This window comes from Chrysochloris asiatica, unplaced genomic scaffold (assembly GCF_000296735.1).
Source record: "Chrysochloris asiatica unplaced genomic scaffold, ChrAsi1.0 scaffold00132, whole genome shotgun sequence".
Taxonomy (NCBI): Eukaryota; Metazoa; Chordata; class Mammalia; order Afrosoricida; family Chrysochloridae; genus Chrysochloris; species Chrysochloris asiatica.
The window spans coordinates 6,293,346-6,320,658 of record NW_006408650.1 but is presented as its reverse complement, the minus strand read 5'-3'; the positions used below and the strand labels follow the sequence as shown (position 1 = coordinate 6,320,658).

At 46.7% G+C, this 27,313-nt stretch overlaps 2 protein-coding genes across 2 annotated transcripts in view; both read right to left on the bottom strand.

Annotated features, from left to right (window-relative positions):
• The window catches only part of QRICH2 (glutamine rich 2), a 39,697-nt gene extending 38,027 nt beyond the window's left edge, over positions 1-1,670 (bottom strand). Inside the window, exons 1-2 of the mRNA XM_006869666.1 lie at positions 1,005-1,670; positions 790-882 (exon numbers count right to left, since the gene is read on the bottom strand). Of these exons, the coding sequence (XP_006869728.1) occupies positions 790-882; positions 1,005-1,670 (759 nt within the window). The remainder of the gene's footprint in view (positions 1-789; positions 883-1,004) is intronic.
• Positions 1,671-4,723: 3,053 nt separating this feature from the next.
• Positions 4,724-27,313, bottom strand: part of PRPSAP1 (phosphoribosyl pyrophosphate synthetase-associated protein 1) — a 41,129-nt gene continuing 18,539 nt past the window's right edge. The window contains exons 4-10 of the mRNA XM_006869552.1: positions 16,787-16,959; positions 15,251-15,366; positions 14,757-14,812; positions 13,900-14,045; positions 7,495-7,565; positions 6,488-6,634; positions 4,724-4,882 (exon numbers count right to left, since the gene is read on the bottom strand). Coding sequence (XP_006869614.1) covers positions 4,724-4,882; positions 6,488-6,634; positions 7,495-7,565; positions 13,900-14,045; positions 14,757-14,812; positions 15,251-15,366; positions 16,787-16,959 — 868 coding nt within the window. The remainder of the gene's footprint in view (positions 4,883-6,487; positions 6,635-7,494; positions 7,566-13,899; positions 14,046-14,756; positions 14,813-15,250; positions 15,367-16,786; positions 16,960-27,313) is intronic.

Genomic DNA, 27,313 nt, shown 5'->3' with positions numbered 1-27,313 from the left:
TGGGGGCAGGGGCTGAAGCATCTCCAAAGAACCCAGTCTATGGGATGGAGGAGAGGATGCGGGCCACCTTGAGGAGCGCCACCGATGTCGCTAAGTTGAACTCATGGGAAGTCTGGAGACGCTGTGTATTTTGTTTTGTAGGAGGGGACCTTCAAAAAGTTAGTGAAACAATGGAATGAAACCATAGTGGCATTTCCCCATGAACTTTCTGAAGCCTCCTCGTATATGTTCACCATAGCTAAAGGTAAACCAAGCCTAGGTCTAAAACAATTCATCACACTTTCAAGTGTGAAAGGCAAAGCAGCTCTGCTTCTCAGAACAAAGCCTGGGGTGGGTCTTGTTCCCGCGTCTCCCCTCCCCTATGGCTTTCATTCTTGTTCCTTTGAGTTGTCCTCTGGGCCCGAACCCTCTCTGTGGACCTAGTGGTCTGGACAAGGAGCACTCTTCTACGAACACCCTTTGTTTCCAACTGTTCAGTTCAGAACGCTTCGGCAAGCGATGTGTCCTTCTCCCTCCCAGAGAACAACCTTTACTGTGGCTACCCGTGACCTTGGGGAGCTGGCTGGTGGACAGGCTGCCAATCAGGTCTCCTCCTTGTGGACTGTGCTTCACCTCTCAACACCCCCCCCCCCACCCCCACCTTAGTTCTCTATCCTCCCAGAAAGAACTTCCACTCCTAGAACTTTCTGATTCCGGGTCAGTTTGAAACCCTTGAAGGTGTGTAATTGTGAGGAACCACGTGTAAACCGGGCTGGAGGGACGGCATGGGGAGGGGCCAGGGACCCTCACCTGGGTGCTCATCTCGGGGGGCTCCTGTGCCTTTTCGTGGGCTTCCTTTAAGATATATACATCTTGGAGGGCATGCTGGAGCAGTCCCAAAGCCTGCAAGGCAGAGGGTGGGCACGTGGGGCTAGGTGGCAGAGAGCTGCAGTCTTGTTGCCCCAGTGCCCTTCAGAGGCCATAGGACACCTAAGGTAGTGGGGCGTGTGAGGGGGGTAAGCTACAGCCAGGGCTTGGGAGCAGGTTCGAGCCTGCATGTCTGGGCCCCTCTCACACACCTCGGTGATGGTGACTTCACTGTCCTTGTTATCTTGCATGATTCTCAGTTGCTCTCTTTGCAGTTTTTCCATCATCATCGTGGTCGGCTTCTTCTCAGGCACCCCCGTGACCTTCTTCTGGGGCCCAGATGTGGTCATCAACTTCTTGTCAGGCATCAAGGTGGCCCCGCTTCTCTCAAGCCCCCTCGTGGCCACCGTCGGCTCGTGGAGCCAATCTGGGGTGTCCGAGTCAAAATCTGTCACGCGGGAGGTGAGCAACTGCACGTGACTGACAATGCCTTGAATCTGGGACTCCATGTTCCTGACCTGCCTGTCGAGGTCCTTCACTTGATTCTCCAGCGCCTGGGAAGATGTTTTGCTGATGCTTTTCCTTTTTTCCTTGGACGTGACCAGTTGGGGGACGCTGACGGATAACCGAGCGGGCCTGTCGTACAGGGCCTCATCGTAGGCTGGGGTTGGGGACTTGTAGTCGATCCGGGCCTCATGGAGGTTGAGATTCTTGAGGATGGCCACTATGAGAGTGTGGAGGGCGGTGAAGTTGACGGCGCCCACCTCGGGAGTGCCGATGGCTAGGTCAGCCAATTCCCGGAGGGAGACCGTGGTGGCCGCCATGAGCGGTGGCAGCGTGTGCCCTCTGCGGAGCGGTCCGCACCCGCGCTGGGAGATGCGTCTGGCCGCTCACTCTGTGCGTCGCTGGGGCCTTTTGGGGACCTTGCGAGGCCCCGCGGCACCTCAGCCCATGTTCCTTGCGCTCCGTGAATAGTCTCTGAACAGTCTCGGCACGAAGCTAGCCTGGGTGCCGCTGGGCCAGCGACCCTCCGCAATCGCGCCCTGGGCTCCGGCGGCTCGCAGTTACCTGCGAACGTTTGGAACGAGGGCGCCCCATTCGTTTGTTCCCGGTTGTGATCAGCCCTCGCGCTAGCCTCTAGGATTCTGAGAACACCCCCCCCCCCCCCCCCCGCTGCCAGGCATATCACCAGGGGCAGGAAAAGCTAGGACCAACGCCACCCCCAAACTCAAACGGGGAGCCTGTCACTATGAGATCCGGAAGTTTAATCCAGACCCCAAGGGTCACTGATTTTCAGTAACACTCCCCGCCCTCTCAAGATAGTTGGGCTAAGGCATTTGCATGGGGGCAGAGATTTGAGGGAGGTTTCTCTAAGTTCAAACTGAACTCCAACTTGTCCATCATCCTGAGCTACCTGACTCACAAGTCGCTCACCCTTGGGGGCCACTCAGGATTTAAGGGGATGCTGGTGTTGAGGAGCGTGTTGAGCCATCTCCATTGCCACCGCAGTGGTGAACACCCAGGAATGCAGGCCTGAGATGGTGGCTGCTTGGGACGGTTGCATATCACTCCTTTGTTCCATCAAATTGGAGGTCAACAGACCAATCACTACCCAGGCAGCACCAATTAGTCACTGATGACTGCACTCTTCTGGGGGCACTGAATTTACTCATCTCAAAACAGACTTCCTGGCCAGGCGTTAGCTTCTGCACAGGGCAAAATTGTTGATGGGACTGCCCCCTATCCTTCCAGAAAAAGCATTAGTAACTCCTGAGCTGTTCTCTGCCATCATGTATAGGTCATGAGTGTTGTCTGTTGGGAATGAACATGTTTTCACCAGTACCCATAGCACACAGTAGGTCTTCGATCGGCTGATCTATCACCAAAAGAAATGCTTTTTTGTGCGTGTGCTGGTATCCAATTCTATTCTTACTGTACAAGCTCATCATCCCAAGGGTCACAAAGTTAAACCCTTGGGGACTGAGCTTCAGCTACAGTGGAGACAGTGTGGGCGGGAAAATAGGATGCTCACTTTCCCAATTCTGTGTTCAGCAAAGTTAGGAAAAAATGCCTATTCCTAATTAATGTTGTTGTTGTTGTTAAGTGCCGTCGAGTCGGTTCCGACCCATAGCGACCCTATACAGGGTTTCCGAGGGTGTAAATCTTTACGGGAGTAGAAAGCCTCATCTTTCTCCCGCGGAGCGGCTGGTAGTTTCGAACCGCTGACCTTAAGGTTCGCAGCCCGATTCGTAACCACTACGCTACCAGAGCTCCTTATTAATACTGCTTACTAAATGTTTTTGCTAAGTACATCTAAAACTGCTCAGAAACATGGGGAAGAGAACATTCACCCAAGGTATTGATGGAAAGTTACAATGGGAAAGGACTTCTTTAGTTTCCAGCTCCAAACTTCTTTTGTACAACTGTTGACACCCACCCAGAAGTTGGGGCTCATTTATTTGCCTGGCACCTCTGAATAAGAAGCAGGACTCTTTCCTGCCATGCTTGGAGTGTTAACAGGAAGTGACTTATTTGTGTGCTTGAAATCTTCATTATGGGGCGGGACTGTAAAGGAAGTTTCCCTGCACAGAAACGCAATTGTACAAACCAATTATTCTCTCAGAACCAACCCGGGTTCCTGTTTGTTCCCTAGCAGACACTCCCCCCCCTCCTTCCTGTTACATGAGGTCCTGGCTTGGGCTGGAGCAGACACAAGGAGAGCTTGGTGTGGCGCTATAGGGTAAACAATGAACTTCTAACTGCAACATCAGTGGTTCCCACCGACCCCCGCCTTTATTGGGTTTCTAGGAGACGTAAGTGAAGGCATTTAACAACATAAGCAACAAGGAGTTTAAAGCACACAGCTGCTAACCTTGAGGTTCAAGCCCAGCAGCTGCTTCTGTGGAGATGACAGCTGTGACACTCCATCCTACAGGGTTGCTAGGCAGGCGTTGGAATGGTACTTAGGCAGCAAAGTGGTGTTCACCTGAATGTGACTGAAAATGTGTCTGAGGGCTGCTGGAGGAAGTACGGACGGCACTGTGGAGCTGGTATGTGTTCCGCTGTGTAGGCAGACTATCACCACCACTCAGTGACATAAACTATTCACAAACACAAGTGGGATGGCCTCAGAGCCTGCCACCCACCACACAGGAAAAAACACAGGGAGCCTTTTGGTTTTCACAAACACAGGATCATACAAGGATGAGGTCACGTGAGGAGAGGGACCCTGCAGCCACACTCACATCGAGGTTCCTGGGCAGCGCACCGCTGACCTCCTTCAGCAGCCACCCAGGGTCTCCTACACCAATTACACTGCCAGGGGGAAGGCAGCTCGGGCACGGGGTCAAGAGACTAGCGAGACAAGTTCTTTTATTTTCAACTGAAGAGCCACACAGAGACGGATGCAGGAGGTTATTTATTCTCTAACTGGTCATCCTCGCGATGAGCAAAACTTTGTTGTGCACTGGCTGGAAGGAACACAGGGTTCTCTAATACAAGACTCACATGAAGTTAAATTAACTGGGACAGACATGTGTCACCTCCCTGGAGGGAACACAACTAAGGAACAGCACAGAGAGAAGACTACAGCTGCCTTTAACTCCCTGGCAGGAGCAACCCGATCCTCAGTCTTCCCAGGAAAGCATCTGTGAGTTTTGTTTAAGGAACAGGGCTGACAACGGCAGATGCTTAAGGCTGCATTGCTTGTACCCACGGCATTCTTCATTTTGGCTCTATCTTCTTGCCTCCGAGCAGACCTGGTGAGAGATACCATCTGACCCCGGGCTCTTCCAGTCCTCCCGTGAAAGGAAACGGTGTTCATACTGGACTCTGTGCGGTGACAGGTTTCCAGGGTCCAGGCCACCTTCGGTGAAAGCTAATCGTCCACAGTGATGTTCCGGAAAAGGTAGGCCATGGACTCTCCATTGTGGATTCTCCGAATCGCCTCTGAGAGAATCAGGCTGATGTCCACAGTTTTTATCTTGGGGCACTGCAGCTTCTGCACCTCGTGGGGAACGGTGTTGGTGACCACCACCTAGGCGGACAGCAAGAGAAGACAGACACAGTGACTTATGTGCACCCAGGTCAGGGGTGGCTGATACCAGGGCCTATCAAAAAGCACTGCCGCTGAATCATAAGGAGCCGCCACCAAAGAGAAATCTCCAAACGTGGAGCTGCTGTTTCTCAGCACAGCCTCGGAGCAGGTCTAACCCCGTGAGCAGTTTCCTGTCTCTAGCCTTCCCTGACGCAGCGTGATTCAGAACATCAGCTTTCACAGCCACAAGGGACTCAAATCGTGTTCCTTTTAAATATCCTTTTGAGTTGGGGAAACCAGTTCTCAATTTTCTTAAAACTTCATGATAAGCCCCCTAGATTTCCCCTGTGGAATAAATAAAAACTAGCTGCCATAGCCTTCTGAGCTGACCTCTCTGCCCTGAACTGAACTGGCCCAGGACAGCCCCTCGGAAGCCTCGGTTTTGATTGGACCTTTTATGTGCAGGTGCCTGGATGAGACCCAAACAAGTGTATTCCCGAGAGAACCTGTCTACAGCCACACACTGACTGCAATGCCTTCTATTTACAATTAGCCTGTGCATGTGTGAGCTGGAACCCCAGTAGTAGAACTTTCTGGCTTACCCTTCCATCAACTTTGGTCCTGGGCTATGGGCCAAGTTCCAACGCTAACCCCTTACCGCCTGGAGTATACTTTATACTTTTAAAAACCAAACCAGGCGGAGCTCCAGCCCTATCGAGTCATGGTCTGCACGCCCAAGTGATGGGGCAGCATAGCTCCGTGACTGCGGGGACACCAGCCTTGAGAAATGCTGCGCTGGGGTCCGGTTAGATGAAAGGACTGAAGGAAATCTTTATGAACATGGACCTATATTCTACACATCTGCCCCAACAGATCACAGCACTATTTCAGACACTAGTTCATAGATGAAAGAGCCCTGGTGGTGCAGTGGTCAAGCACTTAGCTACTGAAAGGTTGCTGGTTTGAATCCACCAGCCGCTCAGTGGGAGAAAGATGTAGCCATCTGCTTATGTAAAGTTACAGCTTTGGAAACCCTATGGGGCAGTTCTACTCGGTCATATGGGGTTGCTCTGAGCCGGAACCAACTCAACAACAATGGGTTCAGGGTTTTCTATTTCACAGATTGGAGTCCTGGTGTGGAGCTGTGGGTTAATGTACTAGATTGGAGTCCTAGTGTGGAGCTGTGGGTTAATGTACTAGACTGTGGGTTAATGTACTAGACTGGCATCCTGGTGTGGAGCTACGGGTTAATGTACTAGACTGCAAGGTCATTTCAACCATAGTCAGTGGTTCAAGCTCACCACAAGCAACTCCTCAGAAACCCTACACAGGATCACACTGACTGGGAATAGACTCGACAACACTGAATTTCATAGACTGAGGAGTGCCGGCAGCACAGTGGGTAAGTGGTTGGCTGTACCGCAAGGTCAGCGGTTGGCCCCCAGCAGAAACTCCGTGGGAGATGGATGTAGCAGCTTGATTCCGTACCCAAGACAGCTTCGGCGAGCCCTGTAGGGCTGTGACCAGTTTGCTGGTGGTCTAAAGGACAGTCACTGTGCCCTTCATAGACAATGCAGCGCGGATCGGACTCCGAGGCCAACTGACCTCATCGATGGATGACTCCTCGATCAGGAGCGGGGCGTCTGCGGACAGGATGCCATGTGTGGCCATGACGTAGATCTTATAAGCGCCTCTTTCTTTCAGGATCTCCGCAGCAGCCACAAAGCCTTCCACGTCATCAATGATGTCATCCTGAGAGGAGAACCAGGTGGAGAGTGGAGGTCTGCACTCCCCTGCCCCCATCCTAGACACACACACACACACACACACACAGAGACGGCTCTCTGTTTCTCTCTGCCCTTCTGGGCCCAAGACTGAACGTCCAGAAGCAGAGATCAGAGGAGTGCAGCGTTGTCTCATGTGGCTGTCCGAACAGAGAGCAACAGTGCCTTTGGGGCGGGTGTGGGTGACCTGTGTGGTTGGTGTTCAGGATCGCAGGGCACATTTCCTCATTTCACCTTTTTCATTAACCTGGCACCGCCATTATTTGCCGCCTCCCTCCACCCTGAAGAGAATGGAAAACAGAACTAGAGGGCACAGTGCCCAGCAGAGCCACTTGGAGCCGGAAGCAAATCCATCCTGTCTAGTACAAAGGCAGTCCTGGTGTGGTGCTGTGTTTTCATGCACCAGACTGTAAAGCCGTCTGAACTGCAAGGTCAGCAGTACAAGTTCACCAGCTGCTCCTCGGAAACCCTATATAGGGTCTCTATGGGTCGGAACCGACCCGATGTCACTTAACAACAACAGCAAGTATAAATGGAGCCTGCACTGGGACAGGCAAGCTCACAAGCCAAGAGAGAAGGGTTGTCTCCCAGGAACCATGTGGCCCTGCCTTAAGGCTGCTTAGTTAGTGGGTTTTGTGAGAACCTGGCACCCGTGAGACAGACAAAGGCAGTGGGGAAGAATTTCCTGATGGGAGACACGGCTATTTTATATCTGTCAGTTACATTTTAATCCGTGCCTGTCGATGAACAAACAAACAAAAGTTTGCTGGTCACTGTTACTGAACCAACCCCACAAGGACAGCCTGGGAGGATGACACGTAACCATACCACAATGATAGCAATGCGTCCGCCAACGTCTCCAACCACCGTGATGGGGGGCTTCTCTTTAGCCATCATCACTGGAAAACAAAGCACACGGCTCCAGTTAGCTGCACGTCACCAGAAGACCACAGGAGCAACCGGCGCTTCTGAAGCAGAAAAGACACTACGGACAGGACCGAGCAGCCCTCGCGGGAGCCCAGGCCTGAAAGACGAGTGCGAGCCACACAGGCCACCTTCTGTTAGCAACATGAAATCACAAAACCAGGGCAAATCCACGTACTTCTCTCCTACCCGGTATCTTCAAAATCTTATTAAGGAGATCTTTTACATTATTTTTTCCATGCTTATCTGGGAATTACCAGCACTCGTCTGTCAGTTTATTGTACTGTGGTGGTTTGTGTGTTGCTGTGATGCTGGAAGCTATGCCCCCAATATTTTAACTACCAGGAGGGTCTCCCATGGTGGACAGAGCTTCCAGGTGAAGACAGACCAGGATGCAGAGGCAGACTACTTCTCCGTGTTAAGCTCCCCCCCAAGAACAAGCACTAGAATACTGCCAGATGCAGCGCCACAAGACGAGCCTCATAGGTGGGAAGGCATTCAAACTACAACTGGGGAAGAGCTGTTAGAGGCGAGGGGGCCGTGACGACATAAAAGAGTAAAGCTTGTAGGGTCTTCACCGGCTGATGGGGCACAACTCACAATGAAGAGAAACAGCTGTAAACATCCATTAATAACTGGAACATGGAATGCATGAAGTATGAATTTAGGAAAAACAGCAGTTGTCAAAAATGAAAGGAACGCATAAATATCGATCTCCTAGGCATTAGTGAGCTGAAATGGACTGGTATTGGGCCATTTAAATCTGACAATCATACGGTTTACTATGCTGGGAATGACACTGAAGAGCATGAATAGCATTTCATTCATCATCAAAAAGAACATGTCAAGATCTTGAACTACAATGCTGTCTGTGATAGGACAATATCCAGAGGCCTACAAAGGACCACTTAATACAGCCATTATTCATATTAATGTACCAACCACTAAAGCCAGTGATGATGAAATTTAAAAATTCTACCAACTTCTTCCATCTGAAATTGATTCAAGGTTTATTGATAATTACTGGTGGTTGGAATGCAAAGGTTTGAAACAAAGAGAATGGATCAAATAATTGGAAAATATGGCCTTGGTGATAAAAACGATGACGGAAATGGCATGATAGAATTTTGCACGACCAATGACTTGTTTACTGCAAATACCATTTTTGAACATAAAAGACAATTAAACGCATAGACCTCACCAGATGGAATACACAGAAATCAAACCGACTACATCTGTGGAAAGAGACGATGGAAAAGCTTCATATCATCATCAGCCAAAACAAGACTAGGGAACAGACCATTAATTGCTCATATGCAAACTCAGGCTGAAGCTGAAGAAAATGAAAATAAGTCCACGAGAGCCAAAATACGACCTTGAATAAATCCCACCTGAATTTAGAGAGCATCTCATGAACAACTTTGACACATTAGACACTAATGACAGGAGAAGAGAGGAGTTGTGGGAAGATGTCAAGAACATCATACCGGAAGAAAGCAAAAGGGCATTAAGAAGACAAGAAAGAAGAAAAAGGCCAAAATGGATGTCAGAAGAGATTCTGAAACTTGCTCTCCAGTGTAGAGATGCTAAAGCAAATGGAAGAAATGAGGAGATGAAAGAGCTGAACAGAGAATTTCAAAGGACAAGCTCAGGAAGACAAAGTCAAGTATTATCATGAAATGTGCAAACACTCTGCACTTCTCAAGCTGAAAGAACTGAAGAAAAAAATTCAAGCCTCGACTTGCAGTATTGAAAGATTTTTTGGGCAAAATATTGACGCAGAAAGAATCAAAAGAAGATGAAAGGATTACAAAGTCACTGTACTCAAAAGAAATGGACAATGTTCAACTATTTCAAGAGGTAGCATATGATCAAGATAAAGGAAGGAGTCTGAGGTGCACTGAAGGCGTTGGTGAACAACAAGGCTCTAGGAATTGATGGACCATAAACTGCAATCTTCCAAAAAACGATGCAGCACTGGAGGCACTCACTCATCTATGTCAAGTAGGAAGCTGCCTTTCGCTTTCAAAGTTCGCCTTTTCCATGTAAAATACTGCTGAATGTACGACCATCCCTGGGTGACAAGAGGTACACACACATTTATTACTCTTTTCCTGGAGTGGGCCAATCAAACCCTCCCTGCTAACACACAGGGCAAAAGAGGACCGGGGGAGTTAGGGTACTGCCCCCACCCAGACTAACACCCCAGATAATTTTTGAACTTAGAACTGAAGCTATTTTCTGAAAGTCACCTTTCAGATTGGCTTGGAACGCCCAGGAGTGAGACGAAATATGATAGGGTGAGTACTAAACTAATGTTCTCCCATGAAAACTACCACATCATTCACAATAAAAGCTTAAAAAAAAAAGAAAAAAGAAAGAAAAGCTTCCTGTCTTTTAATTCCATTTTTCTACAAATTTGTTGACGCCTCCTTGTACATGAGACCAAAAGCAAAGCTGTGAAGGCAGAAAGGGCGGGAAGCTAGATCACTGGAAACAGAGACAGGAAGCGGGGTGAGAATGCTGACGTGCTGGGAAAACCGACCAATGTTACGGCACCACCTGCAGTAAATGGGTAAACCGGGGCCTGGAATCCTGGTGTATACTATACGATAAGCACTCGACTTCACAGTTGGCGGTTCAAACTCACCAGCTGCTCCTCAGAAACCCTATACGGGGTCGCTATGAATTGGAACAAACTTGACGGCACTTAACAACAACAACAAATAGGGCCCTAACATGCTGGGTAAACGTTCACCTAAGACACACAAACAAATAATGCATAAAATACTTCTAAAAGGTACAACCAGTTATGGCTTTAGCCCTCTGAAAGAAGGAAGACTGGGTTAATCCATAACGAGATAAAGGAATAAACAAAAGGAGAAGGGGAAACTCGTACATTAATTATGAGACATATTAATTATGGGACACATCACGTGTTTCCTGATAATTCCTGCCAAAATTGCTTAAGCGGAACACAGAAAAACCAAACAAATGCCAATTAAGGGTTAGTCTACAAAACAGCTGGCCTGCATTCTGCATTCCTCTAAACTATGAAGGGCAGATCACACACAGAGCAGAGGAACTAAAGGAAACCAAAGAGAGACAACGAAATGCAATGCTTAATCTTGGGCTCAATCGGGGACTGTAAATTTTTTTTCCTTTTACTTAAGAACAAAGGTGGAAATTGAATAACTGAATAAGATCAGCAGATTAGATACTACACTGAGGCTTCAAAAAGTTCTTAGACAAATGGCATGAAAAGATAATGGAAATTATCTGGTAGTATTGTTAACAACAGAGTCCTGGTGTGACCTGTAGGGTAAACACTGGATCATAAGGTCAGCAGTTCAGTCACCAGTCCTCCTCGGAAACCCTATCCAGGGTAGTTCTGAGCCGGAACTGACTTAACACACTTAACAACAACGCTGTAACAGTGTTTGCTTCCCAAGTCTGAAAATCCTGCTGTGGTTAAGAAAGACAGCATTTTTTTCTGCACAGAATACACCCATACATATAAGGCACAAAATGTGCATGGGAAACTAACCAACAGATGGGTTATGCAAGTGTGATTTATGTAAAAATATTGTATGCTGGAGTATTTAGGAAGAAAGGAACAAGCTTGCAACGCATTGTCAAATGGTTTACAAGAAGACAGTCTATTTATACATAAATCTCAAGAACAATAAAGTAAACGTGGGCATGTATCATTATACTGGGGACTGAGTGACAGGCATGGTGAAATTCTGTAGCATTCTTTCAGCCTTTCTCTGACATTATTTTAAAAACACAAAACTAAGTAACAGCCCAGCAGCCTGACCCTATATTTCCTCACAGCAGCAGAATGAGGGCTAACACACGAAACCTGCACACAGGCTAAGTAAGAACAAGATGTGACAACACACACTGAGTGCTCAGAACCACTCCTGGCATGTAATAAGGGCTCGAAATATGTTTATGAATATCGGAGCTTGGTTTTTTCATGGCCCAAGATGGGAAAAGGCCCTATTTTTCAAGAGGGGCCTGGTTAAATTAAGGCATTGCCATAAATCAGAACACACACAACTCTAGGTTCCAAATGAAATCTGTTACCATGGCTTTAAGAATTTGTATGTCAGAAGGAGCGGGTGCAGTTTGATCTAGTCTTACTGGGTTTAAGTGCTGGGCTACAAACTGAAAGGTGGGTGGTTCAAATCCACCAGTCACTCCACAGGAGAAAGATGAGGCCATCTACTCCCATATAAAGACCTATAGCCTCAGAAACCCTAAGGAGCAGTTTCCCTCTGTCTTGTAGGGTCCCTAGGAGTGGGAATGACTTGAGAGCAGTAGGTTACATTGGGTTTTAGTAAAAGAAAAGACTAGAAGTCTTTCAATGATTTAAAAGCTGTGTGTGCAGCAACTGAAGGTGATTGTGATGAACAATATATCGCAAGTAGGGGTTTAACTGCTTAACACTTTCATAATAAGGAAAATTTTACATAACACTAAACAGGGCTTCAAGGGTGGCGGCTGCCAATCACTCCACTTTGAATCGCTCCCCACTGTCCTGCCAATGACCCAGTCTCCTGAATCAGGATGAAAGGGCTCCTAGGAACCTCCTCATCCAGGGCTTCAACCCATAATTCCATCTGCTCTAGTCCTCATGACAGATCACCCAAACTGTAAAATCTCTGGTCTGTTCCGGGTTTGCTTCGTCGCCATGACAGAAACCAGTTTGAAACCCTAGGTTTTAAAGAGCAAGTTGCAGCTGCACGTTGATGTCTGTACCATGAAACTGTGAAAAAGACTGAAACATCTTTATCTATTCAAAAGGAAAGCTACTGAGTAAAAATCAGGCAAGGGGCAGGCAGAACAATGTGTGTCCTATGCTCCCTCTTGTGGGAAAATGAGAGGAAAGAAACAGATATATGCTCATCTGTGCCTAGAGGCCTCCCAGTGGATACACAGGAAAATCAGCCCTGCGGAAGATCCGCAGAGCCTCGGGAGTGGCTGCCCACTGGGAAGCTCCTAGACTTGATGACTCTTGAAGTAAGTGAATGTGTGCCCTTGTGTGACGCTGTGGGCTAATGTGTCAGACTGCAAAGTCATTTAAACTGCAAGGTTGGTGGTTCAAGCTCACCAGCTGCTCCTTGGAAACCCTATACAGGGTTGCTAAGGGTCAGAATCAATTTGATGGCACTTCACAACAACAAGAGGCGTTGGTTATGACCTTCCATTATGAAGCCATCACCAAACACTGAAAATGTCCGGCCTGTGTCTGAGCGCAGCAGTAGGAAGTATGCATCTCACTGTGGAGAAGCTGGTTCTGCAGTGTGGACGGACTGCCAACACAACTCAATAAATGACTCAACAATTTTGTATATGAAAAGGGAGCATACTGCTTATTTCTCAGGTACGAAAATCCCCAACATCAAAGACAAGGTCAAAGACAGAGGGTGAGACTTCGGACAGGAGGAGGTCTGAAGTAACCTAAGTATTAATCTGTGCTCGTTTTTGAGGAATGGCAAATAGATAAATTATGAAAGGAAATAATCTCCTTCCTCAACAAAGCCTAGCACATTTGCCAGGGAAGGGACTGCTAACCAGGGCCACTCAGCAGTCTGTGAAGTAAGCAGGCTCTGTGCTGCTGGACTAAGAAAAGCAAGGGCGTTGTCACCAGTCCGACCTGTGAACACTGGAACCTGTGGAAGGTAGAAGGGAAGCCCTCAGGAAAGGAAGACTCGGGTCCATCTCCAGCTTGTTCAGAAAACTCTGAACCGATTCCAGCCCTCACAGGTTCGCTCTGTCAGTCTATGCCGACGTCTGACACAATTGTGGCCAGCAGGGGTCTCAGCCAGGCAATCAGAGGAAGGCTTCAATTTCACACCACTGCATGGACAGTTTGTTTGCTGAAGTTATCTAATATTCTCTGCATGCTAAACGCCACCCAAGTTAGCTCAGCTGCCATCACAGACCCCTAGGTGGTGTTGTGAACAGTCTGCACATAACTACTAACCTAAGGCTAGTGGCTCACACCCACCCACCCACTGGTGCTACGATGACAGCCAAGGATCCCCTGCGGAGCAGCCCCATGCTCTAACGTGAGACTCTCATGAGTCCAAACTGACTCCACACCTGCGGTTTCGTTTTTTGTTTGATTCTGTATACAGCACCAAATGTATGTGCGGCTACAGTCCTTTTACAAGCGGGCACAGATGCGATGCCATCCGATTACTTAAAAACGGCCCCACAGCCAACGTCCACACAGGCTCTAACACGCTGCTTACAGTTGCCTACGATTCAACAATAGAACAAAAGAGCTGGTCTCACGTGGCAGCTCCAGGCCCGGGTGCACCGTGGCGTTCCTGACCATCGGTGGGGAGTGTCTGCCGTCGTCCATGTCCAGCTCCGTGCACTGGGCTTCCCCGTGGATGACGGCCAAGCCCAGACGCAGCCTCTCCGCATAAGACTGGGCCCTGGGAGGAAGACGGAGGGGACACCGTGACCCAAGTACCAGGATTTCATCGCATTGATATCATAAAACACAGACATCATTCAGCCTTTCCAGGGGGACACTCCAATCACAACGGGAGGGCCAGGTCAGAATATAAGTGGAGTCTGGGCTACTATCCAATTCTAAATTTATTTCTATCCTGTGTCCACTATTCTCAGCCATCACTGGAAGACAGAATGTTGTTCAGAAAGGGGTCTAAAGTATGATCTACTTGTATGAACAACCCCAGAATGGGCAAAAGCGTGGAGACCAGCATGTACGGCAAGGGGAAGAGGACAGTAAGTGCCAACGGACGGGGCATTTCTGTGAAAGGGGACGCCAGCGTTTGGAAACGGACACATGATGGACACATGATGGACACATGGGGAACGTCACTGCACTGGGCGCTTCCAAAGGCAATGAGTGCCAATGTTACATTCCGTATACATTTCTACCCCAAGCAAAAACAACCACCTGGAAAAGGCTGTCTGCCCTCTTGTTTTCCTTTTCCTGAGGCCTTCAGGGAAGAAGAACTTCATTTTCTACCAGACGACGACGACAGTAAGTGGTCCAGGGTCAGAGACCAGGGACAGAATTCTCTGTGTGTGCTGACACGGGGGAGGGGCCTCAACTCCAAAACAGCGCGTTCTGACTTCACAAATTTTCTTTTTTAAATCAACACCCGGCTATTTACCTTTTTGCAGCATCAGGAGACTTGGCTACAATGACTGCGTTCCTGTAATTGGGAATCTAGATTTGGAGGGAAAATAAGCAAACACTGAAAAGGTTATCAAAAATAACATCTGGATGCAAGGATGATTGTTTTCTTTCCCTCTTACAACCACAACCAAATTACGCTAGAATTTCATTCACCCAATTTAAAATTCTCTACATTTATCAATAAACAGCCTGGCAAAATGTACTGCCACAGCCAGAAGATTAATGCTTAAAACATCTTAGCAAGTTGCTAACTGTACGTAAAAGGAAATCTATTTTTCAATGCTTTTCAACAAAAACGCAGTCCTCGCTGACTCCCTGCCGGCTGCATCTGACTGCCTCCGACTAGGCAGCGTTCAGGACCACAGGGGAAGGCTGTGCCTTCCAGTTCTGAGCTCTGATGCCAGAGGGAAATATATATATATATAGGGCCTCGTTAGAGGACAACGGTGCTTGCCGGCGGCTCCTCACTTCTTCCTGGATATACTGAAGCAGGAAAGGGGAGGCGCGGAGGTTGTCCACTGGGAAGCTGAAAAAGCCTTGTATTTCCTTTTGATGTAGGTCCATAGTGATAATGTGAGTTAAACCTGAAATTTTAAAACAAAAAAATCACAAAGTTCACCCCTGCACATGCAAGGCTACAGTGGATGCACACTAGCTGCCTGGTCTGGTCTCCTAACAGAAGGATGAAGGCAGGGATGTTGTGAGGAAGCACATGTTTCAACCTGAATGAAACTCACTGGACTACAGAATATGGCGAGCTTGATGGCACCTCCCACAGGGACAGAGAGAGCAAAGTGTTCACCTTTCCATGACCATCTCTAGTTTGGTCCTGAAAACTGAGCAGAGTCTAAGTAGTTAAAAGCAAACATCTGACTATGGAATTACTAAAATCCCAAAGCAACGCCTGATGTGAAAAAGAGCAGGGCCTTGATTCGAGACTGTAGGGAGAAAGAAATGTTAAAGGGCTGTGGGGACAACATGAGAGAAAGGAGAAGGCAACCGAGTAATGGGCACAGAAGGAAAGTCACCTAACACAGATGTTGGAAGAGTTTGGAACAACTTCTGTATGTGAAAAAGAATGGGAAGAGAGGTAATTCTTATATAGTAATACTGATGATGACTCATCATCAGCAGTGCTAAACCAAAGTACATGTATCGACACATGGCAACTAGCCCAAACATTGTTGTCAAGACTTCCAGAACAAAGAACCAGTATGACCTGAACCTTAGTTGAGTGAATGGAATTCAAGTTAAGTTTCTTTCTGCAGACACAAATACATAAGCATCAGACACATAAAAAACTTACTATGAAACGTCACCGCATTTGTATTTACAGACCAGGAAATATACACCATTAGAAGAGGCCTGATGTGGAACTGTGGGTTAATGCGTTTTACTGAAAGGTAGGGTTGAAGCACGCTAGGTCACAGGTTCTAGGAAACTCCAGGATGGCAATGAGTCGGAACCAGCTCGACGGCACTTAACAACAATAAAGACAAGCAGATGCTGCCATAGTGCAGTCTAATGAATAGTTGTTAGGTTGTTAGGGGCCATCGAGTAGGTACCGACTCATAGCAACCTTATGCACAACAGAATGAAACACTGTCCAGTCCTGGGCCAGCCTCACAATTGTTGCTATGCTATGCATTTCTAACTAAGGCAAATGCATACATATAGCTAGGAAGCTGAAAAGACCCCATAAGAACACTAAGAGCCCCAGCCAAGATTTTAATGATAAAAGAGGAAAGCAAACGTGCTAAGATGACGAAAAGGTCTGCTTTAAAGAGTAGAAAACACTGATTCAGACACTGTCTTCTAAACAGACAAAGGGAGAAAAAAAAAAAAAAAAGAACTTATTTCCCAAGTTCTCAACTGTAAGCAGAAGGAAACCAACAAGAAAGCGAACACCAGTTCAATAGGAAAGTCCCACACTAGACAGACACCTGAGGTATGTATGACGTAACCCCAAACAAGAAGGCCGTCCAGGTCTCTGTGGACACTCACCTGCTTTTGCCAGCATAGAGGCCAGGAGCTTGCACACTATGGACCCTCTCTTCCTCATCTTGCTCTGCTTGCTGTAGGGGAAGTAAGGGATGACGCCAATAATATTCCGGGCACAGGCTGTCTTCAGCGCATAAGCCATGATCAGTAATTCCATGACTGCGGTGTTCACATCTCTGAAAGAGTTCAAAGTCTGGGTCTTAGGATTCCTGCAATAACCCCTAGGAAGTATCTCAATATCAGCAAATTTACCAGAGGTTATCATTCATCACCAGAGGGCTTAAAATACCTACTGATGAAGATCAAACTCTACAGCACAGCATTCATTATGGTTTGCACCTCAATGCAAAGAAAACAAAAATCCTCACCACTGGACCCATGAATAACATCAAGATAAATGGAGTCCTGGTGTGGCACTATAGATTAAGTTCTGGACTGCTAAATGCAAGGTCGGCAGTTCAGACCCACCAACCACTCCTTGGAAACCCTATATATATTTATAGGGTCGCTATGAAACAGAACAGACTCAATGGCACTTAACAAGAACAACAAATGGAGAGGGGATTAAAATTGTCAAAGACTTCATTTTGCTCAGATCAACCATCCACACTCATGAATGCAGCAGTCGAGAAATCAAACGATGTATGCATTAGGCCAATCTGCTGCTCAAGACCTCTTTAAAGTGTTCAAGAGCAAAGACGTCCGTTAGAGGACTAAGGTGCACCTAACTCAAGCCAATTTATTTTCTATAACCTCATAAGCATATGAAAGCTGGACAGTGAATAGGGAAGACCAAAGAAGAATTGATGCATCTGAGTTACGGTGCTGGAGGAGAATATTAAAAGTACCATGGACTGCCAAAAGAAAAAAACAATCTGTATTGGAACAAATACAGGCAGAATCCTCCTTGGGAGCTCGGATGGCCAGACTTCACATGTCATAGTTTGGATGTATTGTCAGGAGGAACCGGTCCCGGGAGAAGGACCTCATGCTTGGTAAAGTGGAGGGTCAGAGTAAGAGAGGAAGACCCCAATAAAATGGGTTAGCACAGTGACAGCAGCAAGGAGCTCAAGCATAGCAACAATTGTGAGGTTGGCCCAGGACCGGGCAGTTTCATTCTGTTGTGCATAAGAGGTTGTTATGAGTCGGTACTGACTCGATGGCACCTAACAACCTAACTCCTTATCTCATCATCAGACTGCATTATGGCAGCATCATGTGAACACAAGGAAACACTAAGGACGCGAACAAGTCAGTTTTATGCTGTAGTTGTGCAAATTCAACATCCACAGCACAGCAAACTCACTACACCTCCTTTCCCAATAGCCCATGCCTGCATTTCCTGTATACGGTCACTGGGGTGGCACATGAAGCAGACGTCACCGCGGGGACCCAGGTTAGAGGTTGACAATGCCTGCTGGGGCTAAGCAGGAATTTCAGACCCAGGTCTGGCGAGCGGCAGAAGCACTTTTCCTGTGAATGTCAAGGAGAACCCGCGTGAACTTCGACTTCACTGCCGTCACCACAGCGGTAAAATGTTGGCCTGCTAACCGAAAGGTCGGTACCCTGGGAGCCTCATGTGGCAGACAGCCTGCTAAGTGCCATCGAGGAGGCCTGTCCTATAAGGACACTATGAGTCAGAACCAACTTGATAGCAGTGGGGATTTTTGTTTTTGTTTTTTTGGAGGGAGAGCAAGGAATCCTAGCACAGTGCTTAGTCTGTAGTTAAATCTATAAGCTGTTCTGCGGAAGAAAGCTGTGGCAATCTATCTCCAGAACAATTCAGGGCTTTGGGAAGTTGACACTGTAGGCAGGGTGGCTGTGAGTCTGAATCGACTTGACAGTAATGGTTATGTAAAGAAATTTTGAAAATCCAGGCACTTGGCATAAGGAGCGAGGCTTCTGCCAAAGCTGCAGGTTAGACTCCATCTTTGCTGCTAACGCTTTATCCTGAGCTGACTTTCCATGTCGCAGAGTCCGCGGGCTCAGGAAGGCTGCAGTTCCTCACAGCATGCTCCCAGGAAAAGCACTCACTCAGGCGGGCCCAAAATACCCAAAGTCAAACTGACTCAAACTTTGTGCTCAACAAGATGATGCTCAGAAGGGAGCTTGAAATTGTCTGGTGTCTATTAAAACACAAGTCTGTAGATTTTAACCCATCAGAATGTTTGTGTCTGCCAAGTTCCTGGAGGGTTTTCTGTACTTTCATTGTGACAACTTCCTTTTGGATCAGAGTGCTGCCTGATCTGATCTCTGTTCCTTCCAGATACTCTCTGCTTTAATTTTAACAGAATCTCCAGTTCGTGCTCGGTTTTGGTAGGCTCAAACAACTGGGCTCACCTTGAAAGTAATGAAGACGTTCCTTTTGGATGGACAGCTGATGGGGATGAAAGGATAAGCAAGGCAGATGTCTTAGGGGAAGGCCGTAGAGCCCACATTTAATCACAGTCAAGGTGAAACTTTGTCCCAAAGAAAGTGCCACATCGAAATCCTGTAAGAACTGTCCCTTCAACCTCAAGGGAGAGGGCACCTCCTCATCCCAGCCCATCTGACTGCATGCCTGCAGCTTCTGAGGTGACACTGGGAGCACATGTGTAAATATCCCAGGAGTCCACATATGGACTGAACAGCAGGCACCCTAGATACCATAGCAAATGCTCTCTGGCAGCTGCAGAGGGCTGGTCACCCCCTTCCCTTGTGTGAATTCTGTGTGGCACTATCAAAGCGCTCCTTCTTAAACCAGACTCCAAGAGGTTACCGACTGGCATCTGGGAGAAGAGCTGTGTGGGTAGGGGGTTTCCAGCTGGCTCTGTCATGTTTCTAACATGCCACAATGCTATGTCCCCGAGAGTTCTGGACAGCACAAGGGAGGCACAAGCCAGTAAGATATTAACATAACTCAAAAATAGTCCAACTACTGTGAAGCAAAGATGAGAAGGTAAGAGGGCAGGGAAGCTGGAGTACTGGAAATGGTACAACCAGAATGGACTGACTGAGAAGGATGGGGACACACTGTGGAAAATGGAGCCACTTTCGCTGAATAGTGTGTGCTGAAATTGTCAAATGGGAACCTGCTTTGCTATACAAACTCTCCCTTTAAATACAATAAAGTGTTTTTCTTAAAAAGAGATGTTAACATAAAAGGTGAGCAATTTCAGGGGAGCCTTTCATTAATTACTAATTTCTGCCAGAAGACTGTTCCCGCTTTTCCGATTCCTAATAACCTAACTAGGGAGCTCAACACCTCCAATCCAAGGCTAAGGAAAGCATCACCACCCCCCACCCAAGTGGTCAGGAGACAAAAAGGTTTCTGTCACTCTGGCCTTACCCGTTTGCTGATGGAGGACAAATCCGACACCAGGAGTAACTTTGTGGACCAGCAGGATGAGAGGTTAGCATGCTGCCTCGGCGCTGTTTATCTGTTCCCTAAGAATGCTCCAAATGCATGCAAGCTAGTTCCCACAGCCTGGATCTCAACAGGCCAATCTTAATGGTTTTCCCAACTGGCTGCTTGTTTCCCCACCTGAGCAATCACACCCTGATGAACAAAACTCGGCCCTTAGTGCTTCAACATTTTGGAAAGACAAAAACTGGAGTCCCTGGGAAGTGCAGCTAACACACTCAAAGGGTCACAGGGTCGAGTTTACCCTGAGGCTTGAAAGAAAGGCCTGGTAATTTACTTACGAAAAACCATCCACTGAGAACCCTGTGGGCACAGTTCTACTCTGACACACACGGGGCACCATGAGTGGAATCTACTTATGAAACATCATCCACTGAGAACCCTGTGGGCACAGTTCTCCTCTGACACACACAGGGGCGCCATGATGGAATCTACTTATGAAAACTCATCCATTGAGAACCCTGTGGGCACAGTTCTACTCTGACACACACGGGCACCATGAGTTGGAATTGACTTGACTACAACTAGTGTGGTGTTTTTATTTACGCAATAATTACAAGACACGGGGCTGTAAAGACAGACCAACATCACAGCTGGAAGTAACGGGAACATGGTAATGAGGCAAGATCTACCTTGTCCCTAACCCAACAATTACTCATCTGTAGCAAATAAGTTGTAAACTTTTAATGAGTCTCAGTATTCTATCAACACACTGGAGCTTGTATATAAACAAGAACTGTCCTTCAAACACTACTCTGAAACTTATACTTATCTCGCTTAGTTACAATGCGCAGCATATCTGCAATCTCCTAGAGACCCACACATTTCAAGTTTTCAACATAATCACTTCATTCAGAGTGGCCATTCACTATTTCCAAAACACATCCACCTCAACAAACTACTGCTGTTGCTGTTGTTATGTGCCGTGGAGTCGGTTCAGACTCATAGCAACCTGTACAGGGTTTCCGAGGCTGTAAATCTTTACGGGAGTAGAAAGCCTCATCTTTCTCCCGCGGAACAGCTGGTAGTTTCAAACTGCTGACCTTGCGGCTCACAGCTGGATTCCTAATGGAGTAGTGAAAAGAAAAGAGCTACAAGTCCTAAAGGTGGTTTCAGAAGAGGAGTTTCAACGCAAGTCTGAGCAACAGCAATCAAGACGCATTGACTAATTACTGGTGGTTGGAATGAGAATGTTGGAAACAAAGAGGAAAGATCAGTAGTTGAAAAATATGGCCTCGGGGAGAAAAATGATACTGGAGATTGCATGATAGAATTTTGCAAGAAAAATGATTTACTCATTGCAAATACCATTTTCCAACAATATGAACTGATACTATGTATGCGGGCCTCAGCAGAAGGACCAACAGGAATCAAGCGGACTGCATCTATGGGAAGAGACAGTAGAAAAGCTCTAATTTCCCACCCCCTCCATACACAGAGTAGACAGGGATGGGCAACTTGGACATTAGCTACCCAAAATGGAGGGGCTACAAAGGCAAGAAGTGACTGGCTTACAAACTTTCAAGAGGGAAGCTAGATCCATAAGGCATGGAGGAAGGTAGAATCTCCACTGAGTAGTATCCAATCTGCCTAGGCGGGGCTGATGAAATGAAATCCGGATGGATCTCGTGATACAATAGTGAATAATTGTTATCTGGACTGCTTGTGAGGGTTGGAATTGTAAAGGTAGATGTTTTTTAGCAAGGAAGGGAGTGATTAACTTTTCAGCCTAAGAACAGAAGTCCCTGGGACCATGAAGGGAGAAGAGCGGAGAGCGGGACCCCACCCAGAGAAGCAGTGATGCCAGAGATGGAGGCAGAGACGATGATGTGGAGAGATGGAGCAACTGGGCACTTTAGACACAGAGAGGGAGAGGGGCTGTGTGCTGATGACCGGGGGCAGGCTTGCAGTGTATACCATTTGGTTGGTTGATGATGCATGGAAGGGATTGTAACCATAGCAATGAAATGATATAAGATAGGATGAATGTAAAACTAATGTTCTCCCATGTAAACTATCACAAAATTCACAATAAAACATTAAAAAAAAAAAAAGCTCTGTATCATCAGTCAAAACAAGGTCAGGAGCTGACTGTGGAATCCACCATCAATTGCTTATATGCCAGCTCAGGCTAAAACTGCAGAAAATGAAAACAAGTTCATGAGAGCCAAAATATGACCTTGACCATATCCCACCTGAATTTATAGATTGATTTATTAGACACTAATAACCGAAGACTAGAGGAATTGTAGGATGACATCATGAATATCACACATGAAGAAAGCAAGGGATCAATGAAAACACAGGGAAGAAAAGGCCAAAATGAATGTCAAGCAAGGTCAATTGGTGTAACACAGTCCACAAAGACAATGTTCTACATCCTACTTTGGTGAGTAGCAGCTGGGATCTTTAAAACAGGCCATCTAAGGTATAGCTACTGGTCTCTCCATGTGAGGAAGAAAGAAGAGCGAAGTGAATTGAAATGCTGGGAATCAATTAGTCCAATGGCCTCATGGGAGATACGAACATCCGTCCCACGACTTAGACCAGAACTAAATGGAGCCTGGCTACCACTACCACCTGCTCTGAAAAGAATCTCTTCAGAAGGCCCCAGATAAAGTGCGAGAAAATGTGGAACAAAACTCAAAATTACTTTTTTTTTAAAAAAAGGACCAGGTTTACTTGTCAGAAAGAGACTGGAGGAACCTGATATTTTGGGTCTTGTTCACCCTTCAGATTTGGAGAGGAACATATCCTCATGGCCCAATTTTCAACCAAGCAGTAGACAGATACCCAGGGTACAAAACAATACTAGTGAGGCATGCTTCCCATGGAGTGGCCAATCATTCAGAATCAAAGGGCAACATGTGCCTAAGGACCTAGTTGAGAAGGGATGGGAAAGTGGGTGAAATGGAAGGAAACAGGAACCACAGGGAGGAAACGGGATAACTGTGGTTACAGGGACGGGATTGCAATCATTGAGTTGGAAAAGAGTGTAGGATTTGTTGAATGTAAAACTGATGATCTTGTCTGTAAACCTTCACTCAATCCACGATAAAACGTTTAAAATAACAACAACAAAGGATGTCAGAACAGACTCTGAAACTTGACCATGAACATAGAGAGGCCAAGTGACTGGAAGGGATGACGACATAAAAGAGCTGAACAGAAAACTGCAAAGGGCAGCTCAACAAAGAGAAAGTGATAAAATGGCGTGAGCCACGACCTGGAGTTAGAAAACCAAAAGGCAAGAGCAGGCTCAGCAGTTCTCCAACTGAAAGAAATTAAGGAAAATTCAAGCCTCAGGTTACATTTTTAATGGATTCCATGCACAAAACAGTGAACGACAAGGAGGCATCAAAAGAAGATGGAAGGAACCCACAGCATCACTACACCCACAGAAGTGCTCTTTAATCATTTCAAGAGGCAGCATATGATCAAGAACTGATGGCATTTAAGGAAGAAGTCCAAACAGCACTGAAGACACTGACAAAAACAAGGCTCCAGGAATTGACGGAACACCAACTGAAATATTTCAACAAACTGATGCAGCGCTGCAGGCACTAAGCCATCTATGCCAAGATAGCTGGAAAACAGCTAGCTGGCCAACTGACTGGAAGAGATCCACATTTGTGCCCATTCAAAAAAAAGTGACCCCCAATGGAATATGGAACTCATCGAACAATATCATTAATATCACATGCAAGTGAAATTTTCCTGAAGATTATTCAAAAACAGTTGCAGCAGTACCTCAACAGTGAGGCGTCAGCAATTGAAGCTGGATTCCGAAGAAGACATGAAATGAGGAGTATCACTGCTGACGTCAAATGGATCTTGGCTGAAAGCAGAGAATATGAGAAAGATGCTTACTTATGTTTTACTGACTATGCAAAGGGATTCAACTGTACGGATCAAAACAAACTATGTTTAAAATTGTAAAGAAAGGGTGGGTATTCCAGAACACTTAACTGTGCTCATGAGGAACCTGTACACAGACCTAGAGGCAGTCTTTGAACAGAAGAACAAGGGGACGCTGAATGGCGTAAAATTAGGGAAGATGCGTGTCGGGGCTGCATCTTTTCACTGTATTTATTCAATCTTTATACCGGGCAAATAATCCCAGAAGCTGGATGATATGAAGAGGATAGCATCAGAATTAGAAGATGACTCATTAATAACCTGCCATATGCAGATGACACAGCCCTACTTCCTGAAGCGAAGAGAGCTTGAAATATTCACTGATGGAGATCTAAGACACAGCCTTCAGTATGGATTATAGGTAAAGAAAATGAAAATCCTCACAATTGGACCAATAAAAAACATCATGATAAATGGAGAAAAGACTAAAGTTTGTTAGACTTCATTTTGCTTGGATTCACAACCAATGCTCACGGAAGCAGCAATCAAGAAATCAAGCAAAGTATTGTGTTAGGCAAATCTGCTGCAAAAGACGTCTTTAAAGTGTTCCAGAGCAAAGATGTCACTTTGCAGACTAAGGTATGTCAGATCCAAGCCATGGTATTTTCAGTCACCTCATATATATGGAAACATTGGGCAGTGAATAAGGAAGACTGTCAAAGAATCGATGCATTTGAATTATGGTGCTGGAGAAAAATATCAAAAGTACCATGGAGTGCCAGAAGAACAAATCAATCTGTGCTGGAAGAAGTACAGCCACACTGCTCCTTAGAAGCCAGGATGGGGGGACTTCGCCTCTTATACTTTGGACATGTTGTCAGGAGGGACAAGCCCCTGGAGAAGGACATCATGCTTGGAAAAGTGGAGGGTCAGCGAACAAGAGGAAGACCCCCAACAAGATGGATTGACGCAGTGGTAGTAAAAATGGGCTCAAACCTAATGACAACCGTGATGACGGTGTGCAGGACCAGGCAGAGTTTCATTGTGGTGTCTGTAGGGTTGCATGAGTCAGGCACCTATCAACACCATTACTGCCTCGGCCTCACTAAGTGCGATGGTGTGTCTTATTTACACCAAGTATTCTTCCTCAGGACTTCTGTGTGGTGCTGTAGGATCAGCACTGGACTTCCAACCACAAGGTCAACAGTTCAAACCCACGAGCTGATCCTCGGAAATCCTATACAGGGTCACTAATGAATCGGAACCAACTCAACAGCACAAACATTCTTGGTTTGGAGCCCCATTAGTACAGTGGTTAAGTGCTCGGCTGCTAACCGAAAAGCTGGTGGTTCAAACCCACCAGCCACTCCTCAGGAGAACAATCTGGCAGTCTGCTTCTCTGGAGATTCACAGCCTTGGAAACTGTAGGGGGCAGGATGGACTCGATGGCAGTGCATTTGCTGTGGCTTTGGCTTACTGGTGATTAGTGAGAGACATTGAAGCCAAGAATTACATTAAGTGCAAAGTCTTAGCACAAAGGAGACAGACAAGACACCATCTCTCTGACTGACGAGTTTGAGATGCGGCAGTTAACAACAGTACCTGTTATTCCGCCAGGCCAGCAGGCTGCGAATGTTTACTACTTTCTGACATGCTAGAGGAAGTCTGAACTAAAAACGGTCATCTTGAAACAGAGGAAGATGCCTCAAAGGCTTTTTCCATTTCAGGTGAGATCCCACCCTCAAGTAGCCACGCAGGCGCCGTGGGCACAGGGATGAAGCACAATGACCCAGAGATGGAAACGCACACAAGCTGTATTTGCTGTTCCTGTTGTTAGGTGCTGTCCAGCGGATTCTGACTCATAGCAACCCCGTATGACAGGGCAAACTGTCTCTGGGGTTTTGTACTCATCAGGGGGGCAGCTCACCAGGCCTGTCTCTTAGGGTTGTAACCAACAGTGGTTGTTCATTCAATCGGCAAGTGTTTGAGGGACTTAAACATGCTAGGCACAGAGAAGATCAAGATTTAAGAACTCACTAAACAAAAGTTCATCAAGTGCCAACTACAAGCTCGATACTGTTCTGGGGGCCGGAGAGTTAGCAGTGAACCAAGTCCCTGCCTTTCCGGAGCTCACACTCAGTGGGAGATTACAGGCATGGCTGTCCTTCACTCTGCATTCAGAGTCGTAGACATGTGCACATGCCAAGGACTGCATAGGTTGAAAACAAAGGTGGGAACCCGAAGGTAAGAAGTGTATTATCACTGAGCAGTAGAAAGAGTTGGGAGAATGGTGGTCCTTTCCCTCAGTCCTGAACACAGGGACTTCTTGGAGCCATACCGGTGCCACTTAGTCCTGGCGTGGAACACCTTGGTTTGAGTCCCAGCTCCTAGCCTCCCATCAGCTTATGACCGACCCTGGACCAGTTACTATGCCTCAATTTCTGATTCAGTCTGCCTGACAGGACCTGCTCCAACGTCGGCCATGGTAATTAGTACATCTCTTCCCAACGACTTAAAAGTAAATAAAAATAAAAACAGTCAACAGCCTCAGGACAATGTGTTATTAAAAACATTTGGTCAGACACATTAAATGGCCTCTCTTCACCTGAAACAGCAGAGGCAGGAGGAAAGCCGAGGATCAGAGGCAGCGGACTACAGTTTGAACTGTGTCCAGGAACCTCACCTCTTCATCCCTGAGACCAGAAGAAACGGATGGTGCCCAGTCACCATCACTAAGTGTTTTGATCAAGGATCCAAGGAGGGAGATGGGGGCGAACCTGAAATTCACACAGAAACGACTTACTGGTTCTAGTAGAGTAGGGAAAGTCTCAAATCTGTTGCCCAGAAAGAATCTTTAAACCTTAAATCAAAACTATCCTAGGAAACCATTGCTAAACTAAACAACAATTTGTTGTTGTTAACTGCTTGAGTTGGTTCCAACCCAGAATGACCCTGTACAGTTTCCCGGAGCAGCTGCTGGGTTTGAACCGCTGAGCTGGCAGCTAGTAGTCCAGTACTTACCCGACAAAAGTTCACCTGAATTCCAGTTACGGACTTTAAGGGACAAAGCATGAATTAACACACTGCTATTGTTAAAAAGCAAAGTGACAAAGTGGGTGGGAAAGGTGACGCTGTGTCTAGTATGTACCTGTGTCACTGGACCATACATGCAGAACAATACACAGCACATTGTGTGTACTGCCACCCAAAATCAACACACAGAACACATTTAGTCTCACAAGGATGCTCACACAACCAGAATGGAACCA